This window comes from Trypanosoma rangeli (assembly GCF_003719475.1).
Source record: "Trypanosoma rangeli strain AM80 chromosome Unknown Tra_15.4_contig_00197, whole genome shotgun sequence".
Lineage (NCBI taxonomy): Eukaryota > Euglenozoa > Kinetoplastea > Trypanosomatida > Trypanosomatidae > Trypanosoma > Trypanosoma rangeli.
In genome coordinates, this window is record NW_021705939.1 from 12538 (window position 1) to 33168 (window position 20631).

At 55.7% G+C, this 20631-nt stretch overlaps 7 protein-coding genes across 7 annotated transcripts, besides 2 other annotated features; all 7 read right to left on the bottom strand.

Moving 5' to 3' along the window:
* The first annotated feature begins 369 nt into the window (after positions 1 to 369).
* Positions 370 to 393: a microsatellite.
* Positions 394 to 437: 44 nt separating this feature from the next.
* Positions 438 to 12482, bottom strand: TraAM80_05804 (uncharacterized protein; the record flags this gene model as incomplete). The annotated part of the gene is made up of 1 exon (XM_029382670.1): positions 438 to 12482. The coding sequence occupies one exon, from the start codon at positions 12480 to 12482 to the stop codon at positions 438 to 440; it is 12045 nt and encodes a 4014-aa protein (XP_029237518.1).
* A 460-nt stretch (positions 12483 to 12942) lies between these two features.
* Positions 12943 to 12959: a microsatellite.
* A 146-nt stretch (positions 12960 to 13105) lies between these two features.
* On the bottom strand, positions 13106 to 13672 carry TraAM80_05805 (uncharacterized protein; the record flags this gene model as incomplete). Its single annotated transcript, XM_029382671.1, has 1 exon — positions 13106 to 13672. The coding sequence occupies one exon, from the start codon at positions 13670 to 13672 to the stop codon at positions 13106 to 13108; it is 567 nt and encodes a 188-aa protein (XP_029237519.1).
* A 267-nt stretch (positions 13673 to 13939) lies between these two features.
* TraAM80_05806 (uncharacterized protein) lies at positions 13940 to 14890 on the bottom strand (the record flags this gene model as incomplete). The annotated part of the gene is made up of 1 exon (XM_029382672.1): positions 13940 to 14890. One exon carries the CDS (start codon positions 14888 to 14890, stop codon positions 13940 to 13942), a length of 951 nt encoding a protein of 316 aa, XP_029237520.1.
* Positions 14891 to 15322: 432 nt separating this feature from the next.
* On the bottom strand, positions 15323 to 16240 carry TraAM80_05807 (cell morphogenesis protein Las1; the record flags this gene model as incomplete). Its single annotated transcript, XM_029382673.1, has 1 exon — positions 15323 to 16240. The coding sequence occupies one exon, from the start codon at positions 16238 to 16240 to the stop codon at positions 15323 to 15325; it is 918 nt and encodes a 305-aa protein (XP_029237521.1).
* Positions 16241 to 16646: 406 nt separating this feature from the next.
* On the bottom strand, positions 16647 to 17336 carry TraAM80_05808 (mitochondrial carrier protein; the record flags this gene model as incomplete). Its single annotated transcript, XM_029382674.1, has 1 exon — positions 16647 to 17336. One exon carries the CDS (start codon positions 17334 to 17336, stop codon positions 16647 to 16649), a length of 690 nt encoding a protein of 229 aa, XP_029237522.1.
* Positions 17337 to 17778: 442 nt separating this feature from the next.
* TraAM80_05809 (uncharacterized protein) lies at positions 17779 to 18249 on the bottom strand (the record flags this gene model as incomplete). Its single annotated transcript, XM_029382675.1, has 1 exon — positions 17779 to 18249. One exon carries the CDS (start codon positions 18247 to 18249, stop codon positions 17779 to 17781), a length of 471 nt encoding a protein of 156 aa, XP_029237523.1.
* A 1017-nt stretch (positions 18250 to 19266) lies between these two features.
* Positions 19267 to 19797, bottom strand: TraAM80_05810 (protein tyrosine phosphatase-like protein; the record flags this gene model as incomplete). Its single annotated transcript, XM_029382676.1, has 1 exon — positions 19267 to 19797. One exon carries the CDS (start codon positions 19795 to 19797, stop codon positions 19267 to 19269), a length of 531 nt encoding a protein of 176 aa, XP_029237524.1.
* Between the last annotated feature and the right edge of the window lie 834 nt (positions 19798 to 20631).

The window sequence follows — 20631 nt, forward strand, 5'->3', positions numbered from 1 at the left end:
GAAAGGAATGAGCCGCACGCTCACAACGCCAGCAGCCTCACAGCCGCCCACACGTTCCCTTCAAGACAAAGAAGAGGTGGCACAAAGAAAAAAAAAGGGGAGAGACACAGAAACGGATGCACATACCGTCCATCATAACTCAATGACAAACACAAGACGGGGCAAAGAAGAAGAGAAAAGAGGGGAATGCGCATGCACCCGCCCCCCTCCTCCCCTCTTTTCTGCCAACCCCCGTCCTCCCTCTCTCTCACCCACCCCCGTCGCATTGTCACCCTCCATCAGTAAAGAGGCAGGCACGTACATTAGAGCTACTAGCAACATGAAGAACTAAAACAAAGGTCAAATAAAGAATAAAAAGGGGGAAGAGGAAAACACCAAAAAACAAACAAACAAGAGAGTTGTAATTGATCAGTGAATAACTCTCTTGATCATCAATATTATTCTTTTTGTTTTCGCATGCGTGTATGTGTGGAGGTTCCACTGCTTTGTCTTTGGGTATTCGCTCTCTCCGCAAGGCGATCCAAGAAAGCTTCCAGTCGGTCACACGCCCGCATGTGCAAAATCTGCGGCAGCATCTTCTCCGATACACCGAGCCAGTTAAGAATCACATCCACGTTCACAGCCACGTCGCCGCCAAAGCGCAACTGCGGAGAAAACGTTACAGGCCGCAGGGCCCTAAGGGAGCGCTTGTCAGCAGGCTGGTCGTCGGCGTTGTGCCGCTCCGTCTTCTCCGCAGGGGACGCAGCACCATTCGCCTCCGCATCCAACGGGACCGATGTTGTTACCTCCGCGGGCCAATCCCGACTGAGGACCCCAAATTGGTGGAACACCTTCGCGTGACTCTTCATGGTGAAGGAGCGCACAAGCTGAAGCATCTCCTGAAAGTCCTGAAAACGCGGGTTACCCGTCCACGGGTTGGACTGAAGCAGCGTCAGCATGAAGCCAACCTCTCCCTCGCCAATCACCTGCCGGGAGTAAAACTCGAACCTGTTGGCTCCACGGAAGCCGAGGATGAGCACCTTCACGGCGCCAGGACGGAACAACTCCACGTTCTCAGTGCGAATCTCAAGCACCTTCTTCACTGCCGCGTCCTCCTCACTAGGACATTCCGCAAAGGAGAGCGTCGCCCTGGGGAAGCTCGCAACAAGGCTCCCAGAGCTGCTTCCACCGGCCGAGGCCGTGCCGAGCCGCAGCGTCGTTTGCTCCAACTTCACAGTGAGCGCGCCACACGGGATGCGGGTGAGCGGGTTGCCCATGAAGGGAATAAGGCCTCGCTCCGCCTCGCCGACGCCAATGATACTTTTGCTACCACTCCGCGTTTCCCAACTAACACTGTTGTCGTCGCCGCTATTCGGCGCCTCCGTGTCTAACACCGGCGGAGGTATTTCACCGCCAGCAATAGTTCTTCGCGGATCCAACAACAATTCCATGCCGCAGGATACTTCTTTTAGCTGCACCGAGGACGGTGTGCGGGCCGCCTGCACGCCACTGTCGCGCAACAGCGAACCTGACACCTCCCGCTGCGTGGCCACAATCTCGCCCACACTGCTGACGGTATTGAGAATCACTGGCACAGTACTTGGCGTCACGAAAACGTTGCTTTTGTAAAGTGACAGCGCCGCCTCGACGGTCGTGCTGTTTTTCTCGCCCACCCCATCCATAGACGCGAGGCACAACTCCGTCACCTGACACTCAAACACATCCTTCAACTGCCGCTCCTTAAACCCGGCGTGCAGCTTCTGCACGCAAAGTATATTGCGGAAGGTGCGCCCACTCGGCGACCGCACTAACGCCCCCGCGCCCTCCGCGTTCGCAATGAGGAATCCCTTGAGAAGTACACCGTCCACGTTCGCCACACCAGCGAGAACACCTTCAGAGCGCATCAAAAACGAGCGCACCGCCGCATCAAAGCAGGTCTTACGACACGTACGCTCGGCAGATTGTGTCCTCAGCATAATGAGACTCACGCCGCCCAAAGTCACCTGTTGCGCGTTGCCAGAGCTGAGTTCGAGTCGCAGCTTCATGTGTGAAGCCGTAACAAGAAGCATCAGTGCCTCATCCACGTGGTCCTTCCTCATCGCCTCAATGTGCCTGCGGATCACAGCACTCTTCCTCACGTTCTCTTGTATAATGTTTGCGCTGCGTGTAAACATCTGACGAATGCTGTGCATCGACTCGAGCAGCGTTCTCTGCCAGAGCTCCTGTACAATGAAGAGCTGTGCCACGTGCGGTGCCCGCACCGTCATCTCCACATCGACGCCACTCGCGACATCCAGCGGGGTATGCACATAAACATTTAGAAGTTCCCACGCATGCTGGCGACGTCGCAACGAGGCACATATCACCACATCCGGCAAAAACATCTCGAATGACTTCACCTCCAGCTTCGCCTGACATTCCAGCCGTGTCCGTCGAACGCAGAGTGTGAATGACACCGTCGGCGTCGACCCCAACATCCGCTTCACAAAGAAGTCAAGACTGCCTCCACGCTCGTCCTGGAAGAGTGCAAGGGTTACCGTTGATACTGGCTTTGTCGTCAGCACAAAACGTAATCCCGTAATGCAAATGTGTACGCTCGCAAAAATATTCTTCTTGCAGCCGCCAAGGCCGGTGGGCCCTGCGACAGAAAAGTTCTGACACTCCGGCGGCGTGGAGTCGAAGTGGCGGCTCTGCCGTTGCTGCCGCTGTCGCTGCAGTGCAATTAACCCATTCGGCATTGATTGGATCTGCGCCACCGCTTCAGCAAAGCCGCGGGGCACAGGCAGCGCCACGTCGGCTACGGAGGAATGTAGTGCCAGGCCTCTGGCAGCAATACCCCTCTCCCACTCCTTCACAAGGCCAAGGATCTTCGCCCCACGCTCACTGCTGCTGCGCCCCTGCATCGATACCCACACCTCAATTTCTTCTGCAAGCAACATGATGGACGGTCCAATTTCAATCGGACCCGCCCGCATCTCCACGCGAACAATCAGCTCCTGCTCAAAAGTCGTGGAGTCGGACACAGTTGCCAGCACCATCGCAGTGATATCTGGCGTTGGAAAGGTCAGCAGCTCCGCCATGGGGTACACCGCTGTGGCACCGTCTGATGAATCAGAACCCATGTTGCCTTTATCAAGTGCTTCAGGGGCAAACTTCACTCGTCGTCGGAAGGAACGGGTTCTATTACTCGTCAAACCATCTGCAGTCGGTGAGGCCCCGGGAACGCCAAAAGGAGCGTCCCTTTGAAGGGAGTAAACCTTTACCTCGCCTCGCTCAACACGCACTGTAAGATCAAATTGGTACAAAGTGAGACCCGTGCTTACTGCCTGTGACCCTCCCTGTGGATTCGACGGGTCGGCGTGTCGCTCTTTTCCGTCGATTTCTGTTAACCCCGTTGCCTCGCCCACAGAAAACTGTCGTGGTGAATGGTGTGACGTTAAGGTTGCCCCATGGCATGTCGCCTTCGACACCGTGTGGGGCCCAAAAATATCGCGGAGTGACACGGAGGGCACCTCCTGTGTGAGCTGGCTAAGGTCACTCACAAAACGGGTTGAAATACAAATTTTTGGGGCGCTCATATCCACGACGGCACCGACGGTGACAGTGTTCCCAGTCTTATTCACGTGAATGGGGGCGTCAATGGAGCCAATAAACACCTTTGAAAAGGAATTGCGGCACTCCTCACGACTGAGACCGGTAAAAGTGCCCAGACCGCCAAAAATGTGCGTGCGGCAAAGCAGCTCCGTTAGTGGAAGGTCACTGTCCAGCGGTGACCCGTCACTACAATAGAGGTTCGCGTCATCCAGCATGTAGCGCGCCGTAAACGTCACTGTTGAGGAAGTTTCCTGCTCCGATGCACCAAAGAAACCAGCAAACGTGCTCTTCTCCCACGGTGGCAGCATCGCAGGGGCCCAGCTCTGGGACTTGAGCAAGCGGCATGCAAAAGTCGACTTTTCCACCCTCAGCTTCAGTGCCATGGTGGGGATGAAGTGCTTGCGGTTCAGTGCCGTTGCGCCGCGTCCGGAGTGATACATGTCCTGCTTCCCCTCGATGATGCTGCGATAGGCTGCATCTCCAAACGGCATCACCACCAGAAAATTCGTCACCGTAGCAAAAAGCTTGTTATCCGACTCTGTGCTAAAAAGGTTCCCCTCCGCAACGCTTCCGCACTCCACCTTTGGCTTTGATGTGTAGGGAGAACGTGCCTGAAAAGCAGCGGCGCCTTGTGGCAGCACCTGCGCCGTCAGCGCCTGGAGACGCCTCATATTTTGTCGTTGTGTTTGCTCCATTTGTGCTTCCATCTGCTTCTGCACGCGTGCCAGTCGGTGGTACGCCGCATGTTTGGAAAGCTGACGGCGGAATAAACGACCCTCCCGTTCCGAGGCAAACCGCATCTTCCCCGCAACCTCCTTCGTCTCGTCAATGGACTGTTGTAGTAGCGGCACCAGTCCGACACGCGCAATGATGAGCGGCGAGATGATCGAGAGTTTCCATCGCGTGGCGGTGTTGCCAAGCTTTTCCAGTTCATGCATGTCCACCGAAGGTCCTTGCGACGCCGCAAAGATGTTCTCGATTGCCGCCCGCACCTCGTTTGTGTCACGGCGCCCGCTGGAGAGCGTGAAAGAGGTCTCAACCAGGCCCCAAATAAAGCCACCAAGTGGGCGCACGAGCCGCATGGAGTCCTCTGAGACCATCGAAATGGAGTTCGGCGGCAGCATCGCCACCTTTGTGCTTGGAACGGATGCATCGCTCTGACTCACGGTCGTTGCCTGACGCAACATGGTCTGTAGCTGGTCGTAGTCATCGCGATCCACAAGCGCGATCTGCGCGGTGGCGACACTCACCATCAGACTTGTTATTCGGTAGCTTCCTGTGCACGAGATGCCCGTCAGCGCGCTGAGTTTCCTCACGGAGAAGCGGAGGTTGGTCATGGAGGTGAGGTACGACACACAAAAGCCCTCCAAGAGAAACAAAAAGCGGCTCCTCCACCCTGGCGACGTGGTGGCCGCGCTGCTTGGTGGCTGTTGCGGGGCAACTTCCCTGTCCCCCTCCTCCTCCGCCGCCGCCTTCCCACCCGCGTGGAACGACTTCGAGACGGCGGCACACAAGTTAACAATCCTGTCAGAAAACAAAATCAAATGACTCATGATGCTCGATGACACGGTGATCTCAACCGTTTCCATCATGCAAGTGCCTGTCCGTACGAGTTCGTCCTTGGCATAAATGACGTAAACGCTCGGAAATTCCACCGTGTACCTCCCTGCTGAAGGACTTTCCGAGGCTAACATAAAGGGATGCAGATGAGCCTTAAAATTCAACCGCTTGTCAGAGGAGGCATTGAAAAAGGCTGAGGCAAGCGGGATATTTAGATCCGTGTTTATGCCTTGGGGCAAACCCATCTTGACCTTAATTTCCCGCAATTGAACAGCGCAGCAAGACGCATGAATCTTCTTCTGTTGGGGCGACAAGAGAGAAGGACGAGTGTCATCCATTTTCACGTGGCTGACAGGACGCATGGCCTGTAGAATCTCCTTTGCCTCAATCCACCCTTGCAGCCATTGATGCAGTTGAGCTTGCACTGTCTCAGTGGCCACCGGCCGATACGGCAACAAGAAGTGCATCTTCCCGATGTCGACCTGCAGGTTCATCTGCACGCCCTCGGGTGCCCCTGCGGACTTCTTCTCAGATGCGTCCTTTGGGCCACTGTCACTAGTGGAAATACAATTTTTGTCTGCGTGATGCATGCCCACCGCCAGGTGCTTCGCAGCCGCAGCAAACACACGTGACTCTTCATGCTCCTCCACCGAGCCCGCGGAACTTCGCAGCGTGTTGGCCAAGCTGGCCGGTACAATCACGTCGGCAACATACTGCAGGGACATAGACTCCGCAAAGAAGGAGACAGTTTTCTTCAGGTGCAGCTGCGGCGTGACAGACGGTGGAGCTGCGTAGTGCCCCTTTGGAGCACGCGAACGCGCCCGCTGCGCTAAAACGTGCAACCGCTCTCGTAGGCGCTCAGAAATCGCCCCTGTGAAGACGTCAGTCTCGACACACTCTCGCGAGCTGATGCACTCTGTGCGGGACTCGCCGCACCCAGTGAGATTGGCCACCTTAAACTGCATGAAGTTTAACTCGGAATGCAAAAAAGACGCGTCAAGCTGCCGCATGATACAGCTGCCTTTAAACACGACACCAAGACCGCAGCCAGACGTTTGTGCATCAAGAGGACCGGACGATCCTGACACCGGGACAAACAGCGGAGGAGGCAATTCACTGTCGCACTCTGCTGCCCTCGCCACTGCCACCGCTGCCGCCTCCTTTGCCGTGCCCAAGATGCGCAACACAGACGGATAGCACTTGACCAAGACGGCGTTGACCTCTCCGATAAACTGCACCTCTGCATCTCGCCGCGACCGCAACAAAAGTCGTCCAGTCTGCATCTTTTGGTGTGGCAAAGACGTCCCTAACGTTGCTGACGCAAAAAGACGCATACAGTTGAGCTCCTCAATGTATGGTGCAGCACCCTCGCCCATAGGGCGTATGGGCACCCTTGCAAGGAACTTGGCAGACGGAGACCTCACCTCAATGACGCTGGAAGCCTCTGTGTTGACGCGTAGGTAGCGTCCTTCGCGGTACACGTCAATAAGTTCAACGTGGAATGTGTTGACAGCGCCAACGCCCTGAACGTTGATACTAGCCTCGATACCATATTCTTCCAGTGAGTTCAAGGACGCATGCGTGGACTGCGACTGCCGGGGGAACACAATATCACGGACGCTCTCTCCACGTCTGTGGAGAAGCATGAGAGAATCAGCCGGGAGGGGGAAGGGGAGAGAGGCGCTTTCTCGCTGCACCAGTTGTCGCAAGTCACAAAGCTGCTGCAACATCACCTTCACTGAGTGAACAAAAAACAAGAAGTCCCGTGTGAGGTGCAGGGCAACAGTATCCACGGAGACGTGGCATGTTCCACTTCCTATACCGTGAGTGTTGTCACGCTTTCCACGTCCGCAAAAGGATGTGAAATACACCACCGCTAGAGTGTCCTTCTCCTCGTCGTAGGCGATGCCAGGAACTTTGACTTGGAGGTTTCCCTCCCGCACTGCAGGTTCATACTCAACCTGCGTAATGACAGCCAGTGAGGAGAGCGTGACTGAGGCAGATAACGCGCGCTCCTCCACCAGCATTGCGGCGTGTGCGGGCGGCAGAGTATGCTGCATGACAAACTTAAATGAGCGCACACCCAACGTTGTTGTGTACACGCCTTGACCTTCAACACCGGGTGCCACATTCTCCTGCGGCACCGGAAGCTCCGTCAAGACCTTCACCTCAACGCAGGGAAGAATAACACTCGTAACCTTTACCTCTGAGAGCCATCGCTTTTGGTGCACGCGGCTTCTGCTAAGCTCCCTTCGATGAATCGCACGCCGCTGCTGCTTTTGTAGTTGTGCCTCTGTCCGGCTCACGTCGTTATCCAAGTCATTGTTCTCCCACTCAACTGAGGTATCCCGCAAAAGCGCGTGCTCCGGGGCTGGTACAACAGGAAAGAACTGGTAGTAGTGCACCTGCTTGAAGAAGCGCGCCTCGGCCTCAAAAAAGAGTTTCTCTATAAAGGGCCTTGTTACAAGCACCGTAAGCGGTGCCACCGCCTCAAGGTGAAGATGCTTCGACGTGGACCCCTCCCGTGAGCGCTTGCGGTTGTCGGTCTGCCGTAATGCCCACACTTCGGACTCCTCGTCGTCTGCGGCACCCAGTGTGGCGTTCAACATCGCTTGCGACATGCAGAACTTTGGTGCCCGATGAGGGCTCATGGAGGCAAAAAACACCGTCGATGGGAGCGGGGCGTGGAAGCGCGTAAAATCACGCAGACCATCCTTTGCAAGCCGTGTCGCCGCAGCAGCGGTGTACTTTAGCAACGTCACCTCATCGTCAGCCTGCGAGTGCAAAAAAAACGGCCGCAAGAACGAAGTGAAAGGCTCAACCGGGCGCATCACAAGACTGTCCGCCGTCCCTGTCTCCTGCACCAACGAAGGCGATGAGTCCGCACTACTTCTGGCATTCACGTCGTCGAGGCGCTCGCTGCTTCCGCTCCCTGTGCACTCCATCTCTTCACTTTCCTCATCAACTTCCTTCTCACTTGCTGCTGAAAGGCACGTCAGATATTGCTGGGAAGTCATATTATTGTTTTCACGGAGAGAACCCGGTGATGACAGCATGGCCGCAACGTCCCCGGACAAGTCAGGCGCTGAGTCCGCCATTGCTGGTGAGCTTGTGTCCTCCTGCTGCAAGGCAAAAATAGTCTGCGCAAAATAATGCGTCGCTTGACTTGAGTTCCCTGCCATTGTTTGATCCCCCTGCGGCTTGGTGCCGTCCTCCCCAGTGAGGCCAATATGCCCCGGCGGGGTGCCCCCTATCGCCCTTTGTGGTTTTGTAGTCACACTCACCTCCGGCGGGATGCGTGGTGTGGGAGGAAACTCACAGGTAAAGAGGTGATCCACATCGTTCTCGGCCAAAAACCGTCGCTGGTTCTCCAGGTGGTGCTCAAGGCCTTGGTCGAAGGGATACGCCGTGCAGTTGCGCACGCGCAGTGACGTCGCCAGATGAAAGACCTCCGCAAAGTCCTCACTGGGTTTCGCGTCCTCATGCACGTCGAGTCGGCAGAAGCCACGCAGCGCGATGTCCCGCACGGCGGCACTCAAGCGACTGTTGGAGTTTAAGTCATTGACGGTAGAGGAGGCGAGTTGCACCCCACCCCGAAGCTGCAGTTCCACATAGCCGTCGGGGCCAACACGCACACACCCCATAACGCGTTCGAGCGACGCGAGTATTGTGACAACGGCGTGGTCTTTCGCCTCGTCCTCGGCCTTTTCAATCGTTTCAAGGTACTTGTTGAAGCCCACAGCCATCTCCTCAGGAACCAACTCTGAAAAAGGTACTTTTAAAGCCGTACCATCGCGGGCAAGAATGCGCTCCAGCGCCGCACGCGCGTCAGTGATCTCTTTGGGAGTATCTCTCTCCGTTCGCAACTTGCAGCTCTCACTCTGAAGGTGGCGAAGCGGCACAGTGCCGTATTCCGTAGGAAAGGTTTCGCTGCTCTTCTGCTGCGCGCGCCCCGACCGGGGCATAAGGTGGTGAGCAGAGAATGCCGCCCGTGTCTTTGCAATTTCAGTCTCCCGCAAAAGTCTTGCATCACACAGAGGGAACTGCTCCATAAACGTGTTCAGGAGCTGCGTCAGCATTGCCACCAGCTCCACAGTCAACTCAAAGGTGATGCCGCCAAGCATGACGTTCGCTACACTATGAAAAAGCGCCTGCAGCGGCATCGGGCCAAAGCGCCGAATCATGCTGGCCGTGATGTCCGCTGTGCAGAAGAAGAGTCCATCCATAAGCCCCTCCCCATCTTGGTCGAAGAATCGGCCGATGATCGGCGTAGCCGCAACGCTCAGGTCATTCAAGGCACATTGCTTGATGAGGGAGAAGTTAAACTTTGCACTGCATAGATTCATTTTGGGTGACGTCCCCCTGCTGCTCCGCAGCGTGAGATCGATGTCCAGGACACTGAGATGTAGGCTGAGTTCCTGCATGTTACTGGGTGGTTCCTCTCTCTGCAGGTACTCATTGAACTTCTGCCGCACGTTTCTCGGGGCATCCAACTTGGGCTGGATCTTAGACAGCGGCCAAAAGAGCTCGTCTGGCCGGATCACACACACCGAACCCTTGAAGAGATTGCCGGCCGCCTCAATCAAAGCACGGATGTGCGGCGGCATCACAAAGCCCCGCAGGCCAATGAGCTGAAGGTCCAAATCCAGATGGTTGAGCAGCTTCGTTCGACCCGTCGCAGGGTCCACCGGGGTTTTGTCCTGCGGCACCGTCTGATTTGGAATGTACACCGTCTGCGACCCTGTCAGCCTCAATTCGTCAAGCCGCACGAACGGCTCTGCTGCATCCACAAGTTTGAAGAGCGGATGTGTCTGCGGCAGACTCAGGCAGGCCTCCATGTTACGCAGGGTCAACTGGAAGGGGCGCTGCACCTCCGTCGATGCACTCAGCAGGTACGTGTCACTTGGAAGTGTCATGAAGAAGTGCCCCGTATCGCCCACACGAATGTTCAGGAAGCTGTTGAGGGAGTCGTCGTTGAGGTCCTCGCTGAAGATAACGTTCTGCGGGTTGCAGTTCACATGCAAGACGCTTGCAGCTGTAAAAAATACCTCAAACCGCTTCACATTGGGGATGAACTCCTTTACAAACCGGTCGTAGGTGTTGTAAATCTCCGTTGTCAGCGGCACGCCGTGGTACATTTCGGGCACAAACTGCCAGTCTGTCAAAAGGTCCATAAAGAACGCGATGTAGTCCATGTACCACCAGACCTCTAGCTCGCCAAACGAGGGCAGCACATTCCACAGCTTCCGCCCCGTGTACACGCGTTGATCCTCTCTGTCAATGAAAAGCTCTATCGTGCGCATCCGCGCAAGCAGAGTACTCTCGTCCTGAATGCCGTTTGTTGCCAACGACACATTTTTGCCTGAAAACAAGCTCTCAAACCACTGCTTCTTCTCTGTCTGCAACAGAAACTGCGGCTTTTGTATGTATTGCGACTCCCGGCCCAGTGTGATGAGTATAACCCCCTTGTGTCCCGAGTCACGAATGCCAAAGGGTGGCGAGGGCGCGGGGCTTTTTCGCTTGAACGGCACCGTCAGGCAGGTGTCGCGGAGAAACTCTACAAACAGCTCGAAGCCAGCGAGCGGGCGTCGTTCGCCGAGCTCAAATTTAAGTGACTCCAGCGGCTTGTAGGTGAGGGGGAAGAAGAACTCCTTCAGCTTCATCAGCGAATAGTGTGACCACGGGCCATAACAAAGCTCAGGGGCGTCAATAAGCAACTCAAGCCCTGTGCGCGGCAACTCCGCCTCGCGACTCACCTCCTCACCGGCGTAGACGTTTGCCACATCTCGGTAGAAGACGGCGTGTATTATGGATTTCTCCTTGCCGTTGAGGAGCATGCCGTAGTTGCGAATAAGCATTGACACCTCATCGGGCACTGAGGACTGCGTATCGTTTGCAGTGGTACCCTTCAACATCAACATAAACGATTCGCGCCAGGCGTTTTTTTTTTCCTGATACATGGGCACATTCTTGTTTTCCTTCTCTTTTTTCATGGGGCACCAGCGGGCGTGCACATCCTCCAGCGTCATCTCCGTGACGAAGCGGTAGAGGTCAATGCTGGGGACACCATCCATCGTCAGGTAACTGTGACACTCCCCACGCTTAAAGTCAAAGTGCAAAAAGTAGGGGTGTGCCGCACCGGCCCCGCCAATATCAACATAGCTCCCATACAGCTCCACCTCTACGGCGCCAATAAAGTCAAACAAACGCTGCACACGGTTCCTCGCGCTCTTCAGGCGCTGCTGCTCCTCTAACGCCTTTGACCGCACCTCTGCGCTGTATTTCTGCCTCTCGTTTGGGTTCCCATAGGACATTCTCCGCAGCTCTTCATCTCCGCCAGCTTGACTCCTATCCCCTTCCTGCCCCAGACGGTTGAGTATACTCCGCAGGGCCCACCCCTGCAAGGAAGATCGATGTGACTCTTCATCAAGGTGTGTGGTAGAGGTCTGCGCTTCCCCCAAATTGTTATAGTTCCAGGTGGCATTGTACAGGCAGAGACCCATGCCGTTCAGGTGCACACGGATCTTGCCGCGGCTCTGGGGAATTTGCACGGCATCTATGTTGAACAGCCCGACTGTGGAGGTGTCGTTATTATTATCAGCCTCGTCGTCGTCCGTGCCTTGGTGCGCCGGAATGTTGTCGCTGGGGGCATTACTTTGCTCCGCTGGCGAGAAGACGGGATCAAAACGGGCGGAGGAGATTCCTAGTGAACTTCGCTCCCTTGCGTCCGGCCACGAAACAAACTCAAACTCGCTGCTGTCGCTACTTCTTCCACGGTGACCCACGTTGCCTACAGCGGGGGTTGTGTTGCCACTCACCGCAGAAACCTCCATGGGCGAGACCTCCACGAAGTGGGTGTCGGCGTCTAGGTTAACGAAGGGTGAGGCCCCCGCCCTCTCGCCGCCGCTGTCATCAAGTCGCACCCGCACCGCCCGTTCCTCCCGCAGCACCTCCACGATCACGCCAGACACCCAATTCAGCTTCAGCTTCACACGGCAGCGCGCGCCCTTCAAGTCATCGGTAAACATGAAATCCTTCACTGTCGTCCACGATGGGTCCTCCCACCATGAATCCCAGAAGCAGAAGGAGACATACCCATCCATGATGCGCAGCGACAGGTTCTCATCCTGGTAGAAGAAGTCCTGGATGAAGAGGCGGCAGCTCAACGGGGCAAGAAAAATGCCGCCAATGTGAATCCGCGTTGTTGAGGGCAAAATGCAGTACCGCAGAAACAACCGCACGGCGAACCCCAATATTTTGTGCGTGTACAGCATGAGGAGAAGGCTACACACAAAAAGGGAGACAACAGAAAAAAGGAATTTCATAAAGTCCTTCGCATTGATTTCCATTGCGGCCAGTGTTTTGTCCTTGTCTTTGTCTCACTTCGTTCCTCTGCTTCCCTGTGTGTGCGCTACAGTATAACGCGTCGATCGGCAAGAGGAGAATAAAAAAGGCACGAGCGGATAACTCTGCAGCCCACTCACTCGCCCCGGCGTGTCTCACCGTGTGCGTGCGTATTACAAGAGTGCGAATGCGTGGATGTGCGTGCGTATACGAGGCAAATGAACGAGAAAGAAAAGCCAGTGAACTCAGTGTAAACTACGCCCCAGGTGGAACTACCAACTATGGAGCAAAGCAAAAACAAAAAAGGAGGAGGTGTGGAGCGCCTGTCGTGGCTCCCCACCTCTCCTTCGCCATCAACTTATTCCTGCGGAATGAGGAATGCTCGCACCCAGAACGATGCAATAAAACTGCGGCACCGCTCACTTGGCGAGCGTCAACTATTTCTGCCTTCCAGAGGCTTGACTTTGTGTGTGTGTGTGTGTATTGACTGACTGCACAGAAACAAGAAGAAAAAAATGAAAAAAGGCATACACAAAAGAATGACAACAAATATTGATCGCAATTGCCCATGATGCGCGCGGCAACAGACTTGATGACTTCATTCAGGGGGGTTAAGGAAGAGACCGACTTACCGCGACTCACCGCTCTCACTGTCGTCCGCAGCAAAGCGATTCGCATTCGCCTTTTTGTTTCCCACAAGCGCCTTTGCCTGCCGTACATCCTCCTGCGCCTTCTCCAACTGCATGCCGGCAAAACGGCCCTGCAACGTCTGGGGTTTCCCGTTTTTTTCCTCCAGTGCGGCCCGGGCCCGCTTACGGTACGCAATGGAGTTGGGAAGGACACCTGTTCGCGCCAGCTGGGCCTTGGTTTCGTACTCCGACTTCGTGAAGACGCCCCCGCGGCGCTGCACGCTGGAGTAGAACAGCATCTGCTGCTGCGACGGCCCCGAAACGGATGTCCGGACGACCGTGGCCGAGTGCTGCCCCGCCTGCGGCTGTGAGGCCTGAAACGGTGAAATGAGGGCGGCGGAGATCGTTCCGTCCTCCACGATGACGGGGCCTTTTGGGCGGCCGCCGGTGTGCCCCCTCGCCCGTGAATGTGGCTGCCCGTGACGGGACGGACGGTCACCATGCGCGGCACGACTGTGCGCGTGGGGTCGGAGGTGCTGTTTGTTGCCTACGGCATTGCGTTGCATCACCGACAATAGTCGCTAGTCACTATGCTCAGAAACAAGAGCAGCAAGAAGACAAAAAATAAAAATAAAACGAAGGGGAGAATGTCATCCCTCCCACACACGCGGCAATGGCGTAGAGCCCCACTTTCCAAATTACAGCCCCCAGCGGTGCTGCTGCCGCCGCGCATCCTGTACATCGCACCCAAAAGGGAGATCAAAAACAAAAACAAAAAGCGCTGGGATCGTACACACCACACGCTCCCACAACCACCAGCGGCAGACCCACCCTCACTCCGTCGTATGCTGCGCCACGGAGGGAACTTGAAAACGGTACAGTCTTGAGCACCCCGACGCTTCATCAGCCTCCACCGCGTAGAGCGTCTCACCTTTTGAGTCCAACGCGAGGGCGCGAAGCGATGGCCCTGGGGTGCGCACAACACCGCTCACCTCACCATCCCTCCCAATTACCGTGATGAGGCCGCCGGTACCCTCCCCTCCCCCATTGGGCGACGGCGACGATGCTGCGGTCTTCACGTCGTACTGCGCTACAAAAATGGAGCCGTCACTCGGTCTCAAGGTGATGGCGCTAGGGCCCATTCCTCCCTGCAGCTGCGCAAAGACGCTTCCAACGTAGTACGTCCCCCGCAGCACAAACCGCAGCACACGATTGGTCCCCTGCTCGCAGACATACACGCACTTGTCAGGCGCTACGGCGATACCCGACGGACGTACAAGGCCCCGAGAGCAGAGCGGAACGACTTGACTGCGTCCTTGCAGCGTGCGGTAGACGGCACCCACCGGGTCGGCAAACGACGAGTCACCCTCCGCCCCGGCGTCGGTGAAAAACAACTCTCCGTCCGGTGCAAAAGCGAGAGCTGTCGGCCCAACAAACGGTTTATTTTCAACGTTGTTTAGGCACTGCACAATAGTGTAACTCACCTCTCCGTGGCCATCATCAGCTTTCTCACTTCTCTCCCCACGACTAGCGGAGTCGGTCACCGCCTCCAGCTTAAGGATGGCATTCTCGTCGCGGTCGGTGAAGTATACGTCGCCATTGCGGGAATCGATGGCAATCGCGTGCGAGGAGGTCTCTGTCGCCATGAGAGGAATCATCGTGTCTTCCGCCTTGTTCAAACGCAGCAGCTCCCCACTGCAGCTGCATATGGCAAACACGTCGTCGTGTGGATCCAACGCCAATCCCGTCAAGAGGCGGCCCGGCAGCTCGGCAACAAGTTCCATGTGAATAATAACGACGTGGGGCCCTACGCCTGCAACTGCGACCGCCGCTGCTGCTGCTGAAAGCAATGATGATAACTTCTCTGCACGCACCCGTTTCTTTCAGACCGCAGGGCAAAAGCCCGCCCACAGAGAGAAACGGAGAGAGAGAAACAAAAGGATGAAATGCAGAATAATAAAAAGGGGGAAACGGAAACCACCAGCCAAAACAATAACATAAATAAAACGGACCCCGCCCACCTCAACCGAAAAAAAAAAAAAAATGGAAAGGCGGAGTCCAACCCGCTGCAGTCGGGAAGTCCACGCGCACGCCGCCTCGCACCTTCGGACCGGCACGCAGAGATGGAAACTAAGCGTGATAGTCCAAAAGCTTGGCCACAGGCGAGAGCCAACTCCGTTACACACACGCACACAAAATGTCGCCATCTCTCATTGCTAGCACAGTTGCCACCCACCCTGCGCAAATTCAGCATTGTCGCTCGCGTCATTGCTGACGCCCTCACTGACGTCGCTAAGGTCCGCAAGCAGCTGCCGCATCTCCTCCACCGTCGTACTTGGGGCATTGAGTTGAGGCTCGGCTGCAGACATCGGATCCTCCTCCGCAGCTTCCGCCCCCCCTTCCTCCATGAGGTGCAAATGACGTTCCTGCTCTACCCAGTAGTGCTGAAACAAAAACTGTAGCACCATCCCACACACCCAGCGAAGCTCAGAGAGGAGCGGGAGAGCGCCGTGTGCCACGCGTTGCCGTACCTCCACCGCCTCCTCAGGAAAGCCAATCATGCGAGCCCGCTTCCTGTACGTGTCTGCAGCCCCACGAGCGAAGGTGCCTGTCATAAGATGCACCACGCGCGATATTGCCGCGCCGTAAAAAGAAACGACACCCGACGATGAAAGGCAGTTTCCCTCATCGAGTGAAACGGCTTCCATCAGCAACGCTGTGGCTTCCGCGTACGCCGGAAGCGGCCGATGCTTACGTTCACGTGCCTTCCACACAAGTTGGATGCGATCCAAAGCCTTGCGTCTTGCCTCCGCTTCCTCCGCCCCGTCCTGGGCATCAAATAGCAGTTGCTTCACACGCTTCCACTCGTCCCATCCTCGTCCAAACACACTCGGCGCCGAAGAGGAAGAAGATGAAGGAGGTGCCGATGGGAAGGTCTCCTCCCCCTCCTCCTCGGCTAATGCGCCCTTCACCGCAGTCATGGCTGAAGCATCCGTAGAGACCTTTCCAGAGGAGCAAGCGGCCGGGGCGACGTCCAAATCGCCCAGGTCTCTCAGTCCGTTTTTGATGCAAGTTCCTCGTTTGCGCCGCTCGTTGAGGGTCGTCGGCTGCGCCCGGTTGCGCTTCCTCGCCATATTTATAAGTGTGTGCGTATGACAGTGCCCACGTCACTTCCTCTTTCTTTCTCCTTTTTGCGATGGGTTGACGGAGAAAGAGCCCAAAAGTGCTGCAGCAAGCAAAGGGAAAAGGGCCAAACAACACAAAAGAAAAAAAAAGTGGCAGCACAGTGGATCCATGTAAGCACGGCAGAAGGAAAAAAAAACACACCATGACAGCAAGCAAGGAAACCAAAATAACATCCACCACAGTACATCACGCACAGCAAGCGGCGCGTGCGGGGAAGCCAGTGGACGAATGCGGTGAAACACAGCCGCCTTCTTCGCGCCGTTACAAGGGAGTTCACGCGCACCCAATGCATTGCAAAGAATTTCACATTATTCTTCTATCACACACACACATTGTAGAGGGCAAGTTCGTACGTCATGCCCGAAAGGCGCGCATGCTAAGATCATACGTCAAAAATATTGCCGCATTGGACGGAAACGAGCGAAGCGCGGTGAGAGACCAACCACAATACAAGGCTTGCAAGCCTCCTTCCGCGTACAGCACGCGCAGCGCCTTTCCAAAACTGTAGTGAGAAAAGCAGGGGTCTAACTGCACACGAGTCTTGACAACGTCTGCAGGGAAAAAGACGGTCCAGAACGCCACCCCGCTGCAGCCCCCAGCAAACATGAGCCGACATGGCGACAACTCCGCGGTTGAGCCTCCTGGCGGCGTCAGTAGCTCCTTCACCTTGTCGTACGTGCCGCAGTAGGCCGCCGCGCCCGGCACCTCGCGGGCCAGCATCGCAGCACCGCCCTTGTAGAGCGTCTTCACCCCTCCCCGACGTGCAATTTTAACCGCGCAGTGCGTGACGCCACGGAACTCACGCTGGCTCGGCGGCAGCATATTCGCCACCTGCAGGTGACACTTAACCAGCTCCAGTGGTGTCAAGAAGACCGTTGAAGCCACACCACCACCCACGCCGCCAAGAAGAATCTGCCAGGCAAGCGGATGATATTCATCCGCACCCACCTCGCGCAGGGTCCACTTGTAAAAGGAGAACAGAACGGCGTGCTCAAAGCCAGAGGCCAAGAGACGCGTTGAAGCCCCATGATAGAAAGAAAGCATACCCTCCTCCTTTACAAGCCTTGCAGCGCAATCCCAGTAACCCCGCTAGAGCGAGCTGTACGCCTGCAGACGGACCTTAATCGTATCAAGCGGGTACTCCAGCAGCACGCCCACCACGCCAGAAAACGTCCCGGCCACGAATGTTTGGAAGTACTCTTCTGCCATGTCCACCCGGCACAGAGCCCTCCAACACTAGCGAGAATGAAAAAAGGTGCGTGACGGCACGCATGAAGCAGTCACGGCAGCGTCGCAAGAGAAGGGGGACAAGGAGGAATACAAAAGAATAAAGACACAGTAATAATAATAAAAGAAAGCATGCATGAAAGCCGTTGCAGTCGCAACGGCTGTCACAAACGTTGATGCAGCATTCCTCTTTCTTTCTATCCCGCTGGTCCGTGTTGCTTCCCCCACATGTTATCCAGGCCACTCCAGAGGCGCCACTTTATCCTCGACGTCTCTTTGAAGGTGGCTCCAACGAGTTGGGGCCGTCGCCCCCAACATCACCGTCCTCGTCCTCGTGACCATCATCGTTCGTCCCCGCGTCGTCCCCCTCCCATTCGGCGGAGTCCATGCAACTGCTGCTTGGCACATCGCACGCGTTCATTGGATCAACGTCCTGTTCCTTTTGACCGCGAGCGGCGGCGGTGACAGCAGGCCGTGTCTTTGAATCTTTCGCCATATTTCGGCCGAAGAATTCGTAGCTTTTCGCCTGTGCCGCCGCTAGAAAGGCAAATGCGTCGCTAAAGAAACCACGGCCATCTAGGGCTGCTTCCACAGCCGCAGCCGGTGCCGCCGGCAGCGCACAGGGCGAGGACGTCAACTCAAGCAGCACCTCACCTGTGCGCAGGTTTGTAATGGCGAAAGACGCAGGCGGTGGGGTCTCATTGCCGCGGTCCGACTGGGCCGTATGCATCTACACGGCGGGGAGGAACTAAAAAGAGGCAGAACAGCAGAAAACAAAATACAAACAAAACAGCAACTGAAAGAAAAAAAAAAACGGAAAAAAAATAGTGCAATGCGGAAGAGACGGTGAGTGGGAGCAACAGGGCGCATCTTAGCTCCTCCTCCCAAGAAACGAAAACACGGTAGAACTTATTTGTATGCTGAATTCCCCAAAGGAGATCCACCACTTCACCGCTAATGCCTTACATGTCCCTTTTGGATCAGCATTTCTAAAAGCCGCATATTTCGTCTGATGGATACACTTTTGTACTTTAATTATTTCCGCTTCAGCCTGATTTGTTTCTGATGCCTGTGTGTGGGAGCACATACAATTTTTTGTTGTTCTTTTGTAAGTTTTTTTTTATCTATTGTTTTACTTACGTCATCCATTTAAATCCCATTGAATTGGCTTCGTGGGACACCAGTCGCAGGGTGACTCAATTATTTCCCTTCCTGCCTTTCTTGTCTCCACCGCCCCCTCGCAGTCATTTCCGTCCCGCGGTGATTTGTGTCTCTCCCCCCTCCTCAGCAGTCACTCCGCAGCTGGAGGGGGGAGAAGAGGGGAGCAGCACAAACGTACACAAAGAGAGAGAGGTTGTGAAGGGGGAGAAGCACAGGCCTGCCACTGGCACAGCAGTTACCCAGCTGCTTTATTAACGAAGCCATGCCAATTTCCTTTTCATTATTTTTTTCTGTTGTCACTTCTGCCTTATCCCGTTTTTCTTCTCACTCGCCTTCACTTAAAAAATATCTACAGTCCCGCCCTTTAAAGCGAAATATTTCCACCCGTGATTTTTTCTTTCTTTTTACACTTACTCCTTTCGGTTCCGATGCAGTTCATGTGCTTCTTCTTCTGCTGCATCCGGTCATGGTGTGCCGCCTTCCCGCCGTCGCTCTGGGGCGACCGCCAGAGAAAAACCACGAAAGGAAGAGAGGGAGAGAGACGCGTTGAGAAAAGGCAATACGGATAAAACCGCCACCACAGACGCTACATGACGGTGCAGCCACCATGTCCTTCACGGCGTCGCTTGTACCTCATAATCCACTGCATCTGTGTTTGGTTGATGGCGCCCCGCCGCTTCCCGCGGACGAGTTCAACCGCGTCGAGCGGCTCCATACCGCCACACTCCACAAGCGCCAGAGCCACAAGTATAGGGGCGCGGCCAAGGCCAGCCACGCAATGAATGGCGATTGCCGCAGGCTGCGTTGAGACACCAGAGAGCAGCAGCTGCTTCTCCTTGTCCAGAAGGCCAAACCACTTGTCCAGCACAGACTTTGGCGGCGGCGCACCGTCGTCAAAGGGCCAGCTGTGAACCTCAATGCCGCTCTTCTCCACCAGAGAGGCGTCGTACGTCGGTCCGCAGACCCGCACGAGGTGACGTACCTGACGCCGTTGAAGTGCCTTGACGTACGTGGGGAGGTTGCTCGACGACGGGGCGTCCAGGATCAGAAAATGGAAGAGCGTGCAAGAGGAGTTCTTGGCGTCCTTGCACTCAATCAGCGTGCAGTTGATGTCCATTATGGCCGTAGTGCTTGTTTTCCTTCGCACAAAAGAGTAAATAAATACGTGCTTTCGGTGAAGGGCAACAGCTTTGCGTGGGAATCCGTGATTGCTGGAGTCACGCGAAGCAAACTTCTACACACGACGGCAATGCCCACAAATGGAATGAAAAACCGGGGAATTGGCAACAATTGAAATTTGCCTGGAAGCGACGCCCGTTAGATGACTAATTTTCTCTGCCTGCGAGTAAAAGTTTGACTTCTCTCGTTCTGTTTGTTTTCGTGCTTTGCTTCATGCTGGTGGAAGCGGCGTGGCCGGCGCAAACCCACAAAAACAACAAGGAAGAAAACGAGGAGAAAAAAAGATATTGCCCAAACCAGCTTGTGCTCCGCCATGTGTCATGTCAAAAAGCAAAAAGAAAAAAAAGACACACACACGCCTTCCATGCAGCTCGGTCGGCCCAAGGCACGCTTGCTCCAAAGTAAGCGGCGTCACTCCGCCTCCCGTGGTCGCTTCCAACGGCCCAGGAGGGCATTAATGTACCGCCGCCACCAGCCACCGGCGCTGCGCACCTCCGCTTCTTCCGTATGCAACGTGGTGGTGGGTTCCACCTCCGTTGCGCCTTCGCCACCCTCTCGCCGGCCCTCTTCGCGTGCATGCGCCGCCGCCACCTCCCGCTTATCCTCTGCATTAGTTATTACCTGTAGCTCCTTCATAAGAAAGGCCCCACAGCTTGGGCGCGACACCATAACGTACCCTTTGCGGCGGTAGTAGTTGCGCACCCCGACACCACTGATGACGGCGATCTTGCTATACCCCGCCGCGCGTGCGATGCTCTCGGCCCGCTCCAAC